The sequence below is a fragment of the Athene noctua genome, chromosome 1 (genome assembly GCF_965140245.1).
Source record: "Athene noctua chromosome 1, bAthNoc1.hap1.1, whole genome shotgun sequence".
Classification (NCBI taxonomy): domain Eukaryota; kingdom Metazoa; phylum Chordata; class Aves; order Strigiformes; family Strigidae; genus Athene; species Athene noctua.
Genome location: NC_134037.1, coordinates 138,111,050 through 138,122,365, shown reverse-complemented (window position 1 = coordinate 138,122,365; position 11,316 = coordinate 138,111,050). Strand labels below are relative to the sequence as shown.

The window sequence follows — 11,316 nt, the reverse complement described above, 5'->3', positions numbered from 1 at the left end:
TTCCTCACGGTCACGTGGCCGGCGCGGGTGGGAGGGGCGGTGCTGGGTGCCACAGGGAATGGGGATGCGTGCGCGGGAGGGCATCGCCCCACCAGGTGAGGGCGGGAACCGGGCAGCGCCACCGGCTGCGTCAGGGCGGGGCTGTCCGCGGCCGCGCTCCCTCCCTCCCGCGGGGTGCCTGGTGATGGGCGCTGGGGGCTTGCGGTGGGGCTGACGGGGAGCCCGCGTCTGCCTGAGCACCGGCCGCTGCCGCCTCGCAGCCCGGCCCACCCCGCGCGGCCGCGGCGTGGCAGAGCGGTGGCCGGCGGAACCCGGCGAACCGTGCGTCGGGGCGGGGGAGCGCTCCCGCCAGCGCTGCGAGGTGGGTGTTCGGCCCGGGGCTCCGCGGGCCCCGGTTTGAGGCCGCGCTCCCTGCCGCCCCGGGCCCCGCTCCGGTGGGGGGATGCGAAGCGCGGCGGCCGTGAAGGGGTGGCGCGGCCGTTAACGGGCGTCCCCCTTCCCACCCGGCACAGGGGCCGGCCGTCTGTTGGCCGGTGCTTCAGACCTGTGGGCCCGTTACTGGGTCGGCCGAGTAACGGTGGAGGCCACGGGTGCGGCCCAGGCTCTGTCTAGCTGCTCGTGTGCCGCCCCCGCCTCCTGGGCACAAGCCGGTGCCGAGTAAGTGCCTGGTCATCTCTTGAGGTGATGTCTTCGCACTACAGCTGTGAAACTTTTCCTTGCTGGAATTAGAAATTAGACCACATTAAAAATTATTAAAGAGAAATAAATACGTAATCTTTTAAATCCTTTTAACTAATCAGTGTTTTACAAATGCACCGTTGTGACAGCTGGCCTCTCTGTGCCACCTCCTGCGTCGCTGTGTATACATTGTTTATCCCCCTTTGCTGCTCCTCGTAGCATCTCCTTCCCTCTTATTTTTATTTTTTAAAAATATATAAAATTATAATCCTTACATCACAAGCCATGATCTCATTCCACAGTAGTTATATAAAATAACCCAAACCTGTAAAATACACACATTTCACCTTGTTTAACCAGTTTCTGGCAGTACTATTTGAGGTGTATTTTCATTTTGTCATCCAAAGGGCATTGACGGCAAGACAGCAGAATGAAGAGCAAGTGCTGTAATCGATTTGTGCTTTGCACCAAGACAACCATCTATACCTTTCTGCTTGGAGGAGTGTTTATTGCCTTGGGCTCCAGTCGAATCCTCCTGATGAAGTACTCTGCTAATGAAGGTGCTGTTGGGCAATAAGCATAATGTACCTTAAATAAGGAAGAGTTGACATTCGGGGTAAAACGCATACCCAAAAGCCTAGTTCTCCACCTGCAGAGTTCTTGGCATAAACATTCTACTATAAAAATAGTGACGTGTATTTCTGTACTGGAAAATCTCTGTGTAATCCCTGGTCTAACACTGAGTGATAACTTGGGTTGCACGATTGGCCCTTAAAACATGAGGCAGTGAATTATTTTAGAGCTTATTTTCAAAGACTAAATTGTTATGTAAGCACTATCGATGGTACGTGTCTTGACTGAAATATTTGTCTTCTAACAGGCTTAGGAGAAAAGTGGTGTCGTAGTGGGTGTGTTCCAAGTGGCTAGTATTACTGCTTCTCCTTTTGCCAAGTATTAGCCAAATATGCTAACAAAGAATAGATACAGTCCTAGAAGAAGGTGATGTTGTCCTGGAAGCCATGTTTTGTGGGGGGGGGGGGGAAGCATATTGCTGTTTGGAGAAAACATTCCCTTTTTTTTTTTTTTTAAACAGTGATGTTCTTGAGTTCTTCCAAAAGCTTCTACTCTAAACTGGGACCAAATGAGGAAAGATTTCAGCCCAGGAAGAAGGCTGTTCAGCAAGTTGTATATCATAAAAATTTGAATATTTATAAATGAAAGTGCTGACACAGCCTTTTGCATTTATGGAAAATGGCTAAAATTCTGACTGGTGGGGTTAAAATAGTTTCTTGCTCTAATGATGAATGCAGGAGACAAAATCTGATTGTGTGCTCTCTGTGATTTGCTGAATCCCATAGATAACAAATATGATTACCTGCCTACAACAGTGAACATATGTTCTGAAGTAGTAAAACTAGTCCTGTGTGTGGTCTTGGCAGTATGGGTTAAGAAAAAAGGTAAGTATTTATGTTTCAAATAACTAAAATGTTTTGACTTTATAAGATTTGCTGTACTTCAAATCCCTTTTTTTGTTTTTTTTTAAATGATAGATTCACACGTAGTAGATTGGAGTAAGTCCTGATAGTAAGATTCACTGGATTTGTGTCTTCATGCAGAATTTCAACTGAAGTTTACTTTAACTCTTATTTCGTTCTATAAATTCAGGTGTTCTTGAGTTGTAAGTATAGTAGCTGAAATGGAGACAGGTAAGTTGAATTAGCAAGCGTAATGAAGACAGAGTCTGACATTTTCAGAATTTTCACACAGTATGGTGCTAGGGTAATCGGAGTCACCTCACTGTGAAGTCATGACTGAACAGAAGCTGCACTAACTCAAGGACTGGCCTTTATGGTTGTTCTGACCACTGTTATTTAAAAGCACCACCACCTTCCACTGACAAGGTTTTGTGTGTGTGCACTGGTATTTGAGTCAGAGGCAACATATCAATGTTATGATTCAAGGCAGCTTTGTTGTGAAGACAAATCTTGGGGCTGCTGTTCAGAAAAAGCAGTGCCAGGCTTCCCTAGCTACTGTTTTTGCATTGCGTGCTATTTTTCTTTTATCTTTCTTGGCTTTTGTCTCCTGATGTAAAAAGGATGAGAGGTTAACTTCATAGCATTTCAAAATAGTGGAGAACAGAGGTTTAAATTGGAAGAGGGCGTCGGGCACTGGAGACTCATGTTAAATTGAGCTGCTCATTTTGTCCACTTCTCCGTGTGACAGTCAGAGCTCTGGCAAGCTGCTGAAATTTTTACCTCCACCATTTAGTGCAGACATACCTAAGACTGTTCAGTCAGTTTTTGCCATCATTGGCTACTGCTGATTACACTTTTTCTGGTTGTCTCGTTTGTTGGGTTTTTTTCTCCTTCCAGAAGTCTGATTTTTCTGAACTCAGTGGTGGTTCAGAAGAGGATTATATAGCATTGTGTAATCTTAAATTTGTGCTAACAAAGTACTTCTGTCACCAACTCTAGAGTAGTCTAAGGTTTAACACAGTCTTCCTCCCAAAGTGTGTGTCCTGAATACCTAAGTAAATGTCATTCTTTGTGCCTTGACCTTTCTTCCTTCTTCCTGTATGTTCTCTTTTCACCCAGATCATGTGCTGTCTGCTGCAGATACTGACTTGTGGTTTATTTTGCATTTCTGACATCACTGGCTGCCCTTTGGGTGCTATATGAACAGATCCCCTGCCTATGTCATTGTTTCAGTTCTAGATTTGATTGATAATCATCAGAAAATCATACCCAGTAGTGACATCGCTGTTGTGGGGGGACTTTGTAGTGCTTTTTGGCCCTCAAAGAATGGTTGATAGCTGAATTTTTGCTCCCAGTGGACAAACACTTTGATGGTGGCAGCAGGTTCCTTGATGTTTTCTCTGCTGAAGCAAGGAGGCGAATGCCTGTAGACATGGGATTGCTGCTCCAGCTCTGTATTCTGCCCTGGATCTGTCCTCTGCGTTTCCAGAGGGCTGTGGTACGTTATTTTTTTCAGTCCAACAGTGTTCCTGAAAACAGGACAGTGGTACCTATTCTGTTACAAGGGAATGGGCTTTCGATGATAAGAAAGATGTCTTTCTTATTGATTTCTTTTCCTTTCAGAGGGTTGTTTGGATCATCCCTTTGGATGTCTTTCCTGGAGGAATTTTTGTAATTCCATGAAATGGTCAATTCCTGCCTTTCTTTACTTTCTGGATAACTTGATTGTCTTCTATGTACTGTCCTACCTACAGCCAGTAAGTATATATATATACCGAATAAAGTATCTTCCAATGTCTTAGTGGTAGGTAACATTGCCCTTAGACTATCTACAGTTGTAACACTGGCAAGGCAAGATTAGCAGGTAAAAGAAAGATCTTTTACCTGACCAGCCAGACCTTCCCATTCTCTTGCCCACTGATCAGTGTCATACAACTATCAGTAGAGTGTCTCTGTGCATTTTCTCCATCCTAAGTGATTTAGAAATAGGCTGAATTGCTTAAGTACTAGGCAGGTTTTCAGTGCTTTCCCTCTGGTTTCTTCAACTCTGTATTTCTCTTTCAGTGCATTTGCTCATCTTCTAGTATTTGAGCTGTGCTTTTTGTGTGGCTTCTACCACTTTATGTATGTGACTTCACATGATGACTTGTTTTCTTTCCTCACTGACTCCAAAGAAAAGTGAGTAAATGTAATCCCACAAAGGCAGTAAGTGTAACAGGAACTAAGGAGGGGAGGAAGAAAACTGTTTGACTCTTAATTTTTGCATTTTTTTTCTATCAGTAATGTTTAAGCATAAAATTTAATTGGTACTTTCTTCTAGCTATGTTCATCCTTCTGGATGAATTTAAATATGCTCAGGAAAGAGTACAGTTCTTGTGCTTTCTTTTATTTTTATTTTCATTTTCACTTTTGGTTCAGAATCTCTGAAGTTAGATGGAAACAGATGGTTAGTACTTGCTATAAAATACTGTGGTTGCCCCTGTTTGACATTAAAAATAAGTATAAATATCTCTTCCTTCTGTTTCAGAATTTCTCTTTAAAATACTGTCCTTTTAAGTGTACATTTCTGTCAGGGACAGACCAGAGTCTAGAACAGGACCTGGCTGGAAAAATCTAATTAAAATCAAGGGTCGGAAATATTAAAATAATGTACATGGGTGCTTGGTTCCATGGTTTGTTGTGTGTGTGGTTTTTGATGGTGGGTTTTTTTGGTTTAGGAAGGAAATTCAGCTTTAATGTTTATAATAGCAAAGCCTGATGTTTAGAAGGTCACATAAACACTTGCTTTCTTAAGCAGTGTGATTTGGCTCAGTTAAGGTCATCTTTTATAATACACAGAGCTTTTATATTTTACACACACGCCCCCATACACACCTTGTGTCTCCCCCCTCAGAACATGTGCTCTAAGATTCTTCTTTTTTTAGAACTCTTTAGCGTCTTATACCTTCTAACTAGATATATTTTATGAGGGTTAGCTAAAATGTTAACATTATCATGGTAAACAAGTATTAAAAGAGATAACTAAATACCTGTAAGATAGAATACCTTGACAGTTTACATGGCTGTGATAAGTGAAAAGGTGGAGACAAGATGCTTGAAAGAGGGAGGCCATACCTGGCTGAACTTGGTTTCATGTGACTTTAGGTTTGGGACTAAGTAGTATCTGGGTGAGCAGTTACTTGAAGTACAGAGTTGCTTTGGTGAGATTTTTTTGCTGGAAGCTTCAGCTATAACTATACTCTTTAGTGGCTAACATTTCCTAGTGATAAAGACTTATTTTTTAGAAACTTTGTTTGTGACATGTTAGTGGCATGGTGATCTTTGGTAAATTTTTTTCTTACTCCTTTTCATCTAGGACAGAGTTCCCCTGAGGTCTCAGAGAACAAAAGAACTTAAAATTAATTCCTTGTAACTATTGTGCTATAGATGTTGATCATATTATGTTACCAGAGATGTTGGATGGGAGGCTTTGACTGTAAAGCAAAACCAGAGTATACACTTGTACATTTTGGATCAAGCCTCTTTTTTTTCTAGAGTGGTTTCTGCCAGATTTGTTATTCAATATTTTTCCCCTTCCACAGTGTTCACCTAACACGAATATTTATTGAGTTGTAATCTTGCAAAGCGGAAAAATTAAGCTGTGGTTTCTTAGGCAGATGTCTCATGTGTCAACCTTCAGCTTACTTGAGACCCTGTGTTGTGCGGTTAAGTGAGATTAATTATTCAGCAGATATTATGTTGGAATAGAGTGGAACTAAAGTAATGGGAAAAGGGCCTGTGCTTTTTTTCTTGTAAATGAAAAAGGCTCTGTTACTGCAGAACTGGGAATGTGAAAATGAAGATGAGAAAGTTCAAGATAAATCTGTGGCTTGCACTTCTGAATCTGTGTATGTTTTTTGCATAAAATTCTCTAAAAAATTCAGCTAAGGCTGAATTGGAAAGAGTTCAGATGCCTAGATTTTTGTATGTGTACTGACTACACAGGGCAGATCTGGATAACACACAATTTGGGAAACCCTCCCTACCCTCCAGAAGAGCCTTTTTTTCCCCACTGGTGCTGGTAACTGCAGTGCCTAAAAGAGCTTCCTCTTGGTCCAGGGTTCTAGTAGAGAGTCTCCAATACAGACACTTACAAGACAATCCTTGCCACAAGGAGTTTGCAGCGTGGGATCATTAGGGCACTGTCATTTTTACACAGCTATTCCCAAGTTAGACAGGAGCTTTAGAGCTGTCTTCAGCTGTACTTTGAAATAGGTGATTTTTTTTTTTTTTCAGTACAGTTGCAGTCTTGAAAATTCAAGCGGAGCACATCCTTGCCTTTGATAAATGATGCAGCAAATGCACTTGACATACAGGAAATTGATTTTCTGCAAATGCCTTCTCCAAGTCTGGGATTTCATGAACGCCGCAAGCTGGTACTGCAGCCAGAAGCAGGCTTGCCTTGCCCATATATTTTCTTATTTTAATTTTGGAGCAACTTCCCCCTTTGTGCTAACACAGATGTTTTTGCAGCTGACTGGTCAACCTGGCTGAGTTGGTTTCCTCATGTCTTTGTTTCAGTACAGCTTTCCCCACTACAGTGGAACTTAGACTCTGTGGTTTGCTTGAGGTTTTAAAATGGGACTTGAATGTTGTTTTAGGGACATGTTATTCTACCACTTGGGTAAGGAAAAAAAGTACAGTACCAGGATGATGCTTTTCACTCTGGAACCTTGCAGAAAGGTGAACACTTGAAGTTGGTGGGCTTTTGATGTTCATACTATGGCTGGAGTATAACTTTGTTCCCCTCCTTCTCCTTCTAGGCAATGGCTGTACTCTTCTCAAATTTTGTCATTATAACAACAGCTCTTCTCTTCAGGATAGTGCTAAAGTAAGTAGTGTTTACTAAAGTAAATGAAATATTGTATCTTCCTAGCCTTGATGAAGAAGCTAAGCTACGTTCTTTCTCTTTGTCTGATGGGAACTGTAATTCTTTTTTCTTGTGGCTATACCAGCTTGGAGAGATGGCTTTGTTTTCTACATCTGAAGATGTAGAAAATAATAGTTTATTAGGAGTCCCTACATACCTCTACACATTTGGTTAACTGTAATAGAAAACAACTGAAATCATGATTATATAGTTATTGGATGGTCAGAATTAAGGTTTGGGTACTTTCATTTGTACATTAAGTCTCATATTTCATGATTAGCAGTACTTCTTTCCAGTCTGTTGTAATTCTTAATTGAATATAAATGTAATTAACAAGAGAGAATGAGATATGTAAGAATGAAAGATAGAAGTGTCTTTTGTAATATTGTGTCAGCCCTGATGTGTTTCTGGTCAACTGCATAGTATGTTTTAAAAAGTAATTACATGTGCCTTCTTCATTATTCATGGGACAAAAGCCAGACTGTCCTATGTGTTCCCCAAGATAAACAGGCTTTCATAGATTTATGTGATTTACCATCATAAAATACTAGAAAAGGGTACAAAATCATGGGGGAAAAATGAAATGTAGTGGAAGTTTACCAAAGAAAGAGGGTAATTATTTGAATGGCTGTGATTTCTTTTTATCCATCAGACCTGTGTTCCCATGGAGACAAGAGTTGCTTTTAAGTTGTCAGGCAGTCATGACCTTGAAGGAACTTACCTCTGTAGAATACTCCATTTTGTATTTCTGTGACTGCCAGGCTGAGCCCCTCTTGCTGTAGAAAAGCGTGCTGCATTTTGGCATTTTACTGTCAATTCTGAAACACCAAGATTATTTTTTTTGCATCTGTCTGTCTCCTCATCTGTGGCATGATGTCTTTTATGTGTTTGATAGAGCTTGTTCTCCTGTCATTTAATTTGTGCCACTGTGTTTCTAAAGTTGGTGGCTTTTTTTGTCTACCCCTAGGCGAAAACTCTCTTGGGTTCAATGGGCATCTCTGGTGATTTTATTCCTGTCCATTGTTGCCCTAACTCTGGGAACTGGAGGCCATCAGCAAAGTTTGGCTGTACACGGATTCCATCACAATATGTTTTTTAGTCCATCTAACCACTGCCTTCTCTATGCTGGACCTGAGGAAGCATGCCTGGAAAAGGGCAACTGCGTGGCACCAAGTTTCCTTCCCAGCTTCCAGTGGAATGTCACCAGTAGCATGGCAGGAGCATTGAAACCTCTCCGCCTCAGCCTGGGCCATCTGCTTATTCTAGTGCAGTGTTTCATTTCTGCCCTGGCGAACATCTACAACGAGAAGATCTTGAAAGATGGAGATCAGCTCGCTGAAAGCATCTTCATGCAGAACAGCAAGCTCTATGCCTTTGGGGTGCTGTTCAATGGGCTTATGCTGGGGCTGCGGGCTAAGGACCGGAGACAGATAGGGAATTGTGGCTTCTTTTATGGGCACAACATCTTCTCGGTGGCTCTCATCTTTGTCACAGCTTTCCTGGGGCTGTCTGTAGCCTTCATTTTGAAGTTCCGAGATAATATGTTCCATGTTATGACTGCTCAGATCACCACTGTCATCATCACCACTGTCTCGTTCGTCATCTTTGACTTCAAGCCTTCTCTAGAGTTCTTTTTGGAAGCTCCTGTAGTGCTTCTCTCCATATTCATCTATAATGCCAGTAAACCAAGAGGCCTGGAATATGCCACACTGCGAGAAAGGGGCAAACTCGTCAAAGGAGATGCATGGGAGAGGTCAAGTGGGGTAAGGCTTTTCAGTACTTGTCTCCTCTGGTTTCTCTTTTGTTTCACCTCCATTTATGCTATGGAATGTTTGGAAGGTTCATTGTGCACATGACCAGACTCATCCCTTAACTCAGACACCAAAACTCCTTAGTGTTTCTTAAAATCTTTTAAAGTGATGGGGTATTGCTTTGCATATTCCACTTTTTCAGTTCACAAAGCCTAAGTGAGCATTGCTTTCCTGCTGTGACTAGAGTCCTGTGAGCACCTTCAGCTTTGCACAAATCCTTTCTTGAAACCTGTGTGACGAAAATATTTTACTGACCCTGGGCATCCAGAAGTTGGAATTGATGCCTGGGAAATAATTGTAGTTAAGTAGAACTGATAAATCTGTGTAGCTGAGCCCACATCATGAAGAAGTTAATGTATTTGTTGTTAAGATTCTTTCCATCTTAACAGTCAAAGATATCCAAAGACAAAAAGTTAATGTTTAAATACAGAGTTGCAACACGGTTTTTTTCTTAGGAAACATTTCCTTCAGGCCCGTTACTGTTTTTTGTCCTAATTTGAATAGTAATCTAGTTAACTAGAACATGGCAGGGAGGGCTTGCTCTTAGATATGTCATTCAGTTTAGCTGAGCAGTCAAAGGTGGAGGGGTTGTGTTTTTCTTGTACAGATGTGTTCTGTAATACACATTGCATGCAGCAGGGAGTGCTGTCTCCATTTAATTCTAAGAAACATTAAACTTGGAAGAGGTATTTTCCAGAAATTCCACATGGTGCCTTTTTAGGTTGTTGTTTAACAAGCAGTAAATAACACAAAGTCATATATTTTTGGTGTACCAGGCGTTACCTATTTTAACGCTTACAACTGAGCAGCTGTGGTAGAAACAACCAGCACTATGTGAGCAGGCTTCCTGATGAAGGAATGGGCTGTAAGATGTTTTGGGGAGTGAGTCACTAAAAAGCGTTAAAATTACAGTGGATGTTTTTTATGAATATATATATCTTAGAGGAAGGTTATAACACACTGGTAAGATATTTAAATTTCAGGGGTTTGATTTTATATAAGTGATGCCTTCAAAATAAACTTTACTCTTTTTTTTTCTTTTTTTTTTTGGTATTAATAACAAGATAACTTTTGCTCACATTGTTCTCTTTTGCTTCTGGTTCCTGCTTGTAGGATGGAGAAGAATTTGAGAGATTGAACAAACCAAGCAGTGACATTGATACAGATGAAGATTCCCTCTGAGGCTGGCTCAGAGGAGTGCTATTACGCATAGTGAGAGAATGTTAATATTTTATTAACATGGAGAAGGATCATTTTTCCCCACTTGCAGAGCAATTGAGACTATTTTGGGGCTGGATGTCAGAGGTGGATGAAGAAAACATTCAAGCCATATATATGGAGAGTTGTATTCCCTCTTCCTGTTCATGTAAATCTGCTGAAAGATTCAAAATTTGGAACTGATGCAAACAAGAAGAGGCTTGGACCCTGGACTCAGTGATCTGGGTGACATGTGGTATGTTGTGGAAGGCAGTCCTGGACTCTTAACCATATGTCTTTGATGGCTTTGATTGACTGTCCTGAGTCACTGCAACTTCCTGTATGAATTCCTTGGTTAGCAAAGCAGAGACAAAACTGTTCTCCACCTTGCAGATGTGATGTGAGCATTGATTAATGTTTTTGCTGCATCTTCAATGTACAAGTGCTCCAGTAAGTTTTCTTTTCAGGACATAAGATGTTATTAATAACCTCGTAAATAATGAGGCATATTGTTGGTTTTATTGTATTTTGGCAATTCAGATTGACATATCCCTAGCTTGGTAAGAGTCCCTCTGAATCAATCTCATCAGACCTTCACTTGAGAATGTATAATAAATAACTTGGGTTAAGGGTATGTTGATCCGTAAACAGGCAGATCTCCAGAGTGTGATTTGTTTGAATGGTCTTAATTTTATCTTCGTTCCTGTTTTTACTCAATGTAACTCTGTACTGACTCCTGTGGAGTCCTTTCTTTGTGATTTTCTCTGATGTGACTGAGAGCAGAATAGATTTCACTGATTTCAGTCACTGGTTCTCCTCACATTTTCAGTGTGAGATTGTTATGTGCCTGTCTCCCAGTGTCTGGGGAAATGGAAATCTGGAATGCCTTTGTAGCAGAGAGCGAATTTTACATGCAACTTATGTGGCCTAATTTTGAAAGAGCTTGAATAAAACGAAAGTGTGTTATACAGTATGAATGCATCACAGGGTCTTTTTTGTGTTTAGAGTGGCTGTGTGGAGGCTTAGTTTGCGCCGAGGCCACTGTCTGAAAATAAATATGCAGCTACAGTGATGCCCTCCACATCGGGAGCACTGAGCAAGAGGGTGCAGGTGGTGGTATCATTTGGTGTCGCTCCACCCCGTCAGACTGATGAGGTCTTGCATTCATTTTGCAGCAAAAGGAATCATTCTGCAGAGTGCCAGGCATAGTGATCTTGGAATCACTGTTGAGGCATCTGCTGGGTTG

The 11,316-nt window shown here is 41.5% G+C and overlaps 1 protein-coding gene across 6 annotated transcripts; it reads left to right on the top strand.

The window, feature by feature from the left end:
* Window positions 1-37: 37 nt before the first annotated feature.
* SLC35A5 (solute carrier family 35 member A5) lies at window positions 38-11,105 on the top strand. Of its 6 annotated transcripts, XM_074897631.1 has the most exons (8): window positions 40-361; window positions 1,086-1,238; window positions 2,037-2,135; window positions 3,273-3,277; window positions 3,779-3,910; window positions 6,956-7,023; window positions 8,030-8,825; window positions 9,987-11,105. In XM_074897631.1, exons 2-8 carry the CDS (start codon window positions 1,109-1,111, stop codon window positions 10,053-10,055), a joined length of 1,299 nt encoding a protein of 432 aa, XP_074753732.1. In that variant the 5' UTR covers window positions 40-361; window positions 1,086-1,108; the 3' UTR covers window positions 10,056-11,105. The 6 variants fall into 6 exon arrangements, with proteins under 6 accessions (XP_074753724.1, XP_074753732.1, XP_074753715.1 ...); XM_074897623.1 differs by lacking the exon at window positions 3,273-3,277 and having other exon boundaries at window positions 38-95; window positions 3,777-3,910; XM_074897614.1 differs by lacking the exon at window positions 3,273-3,277 and having other exon boundaries at window positions 3,777-3,910.
* Window positions 11,106-11,316: the final 211 nt, after the last annotated feature.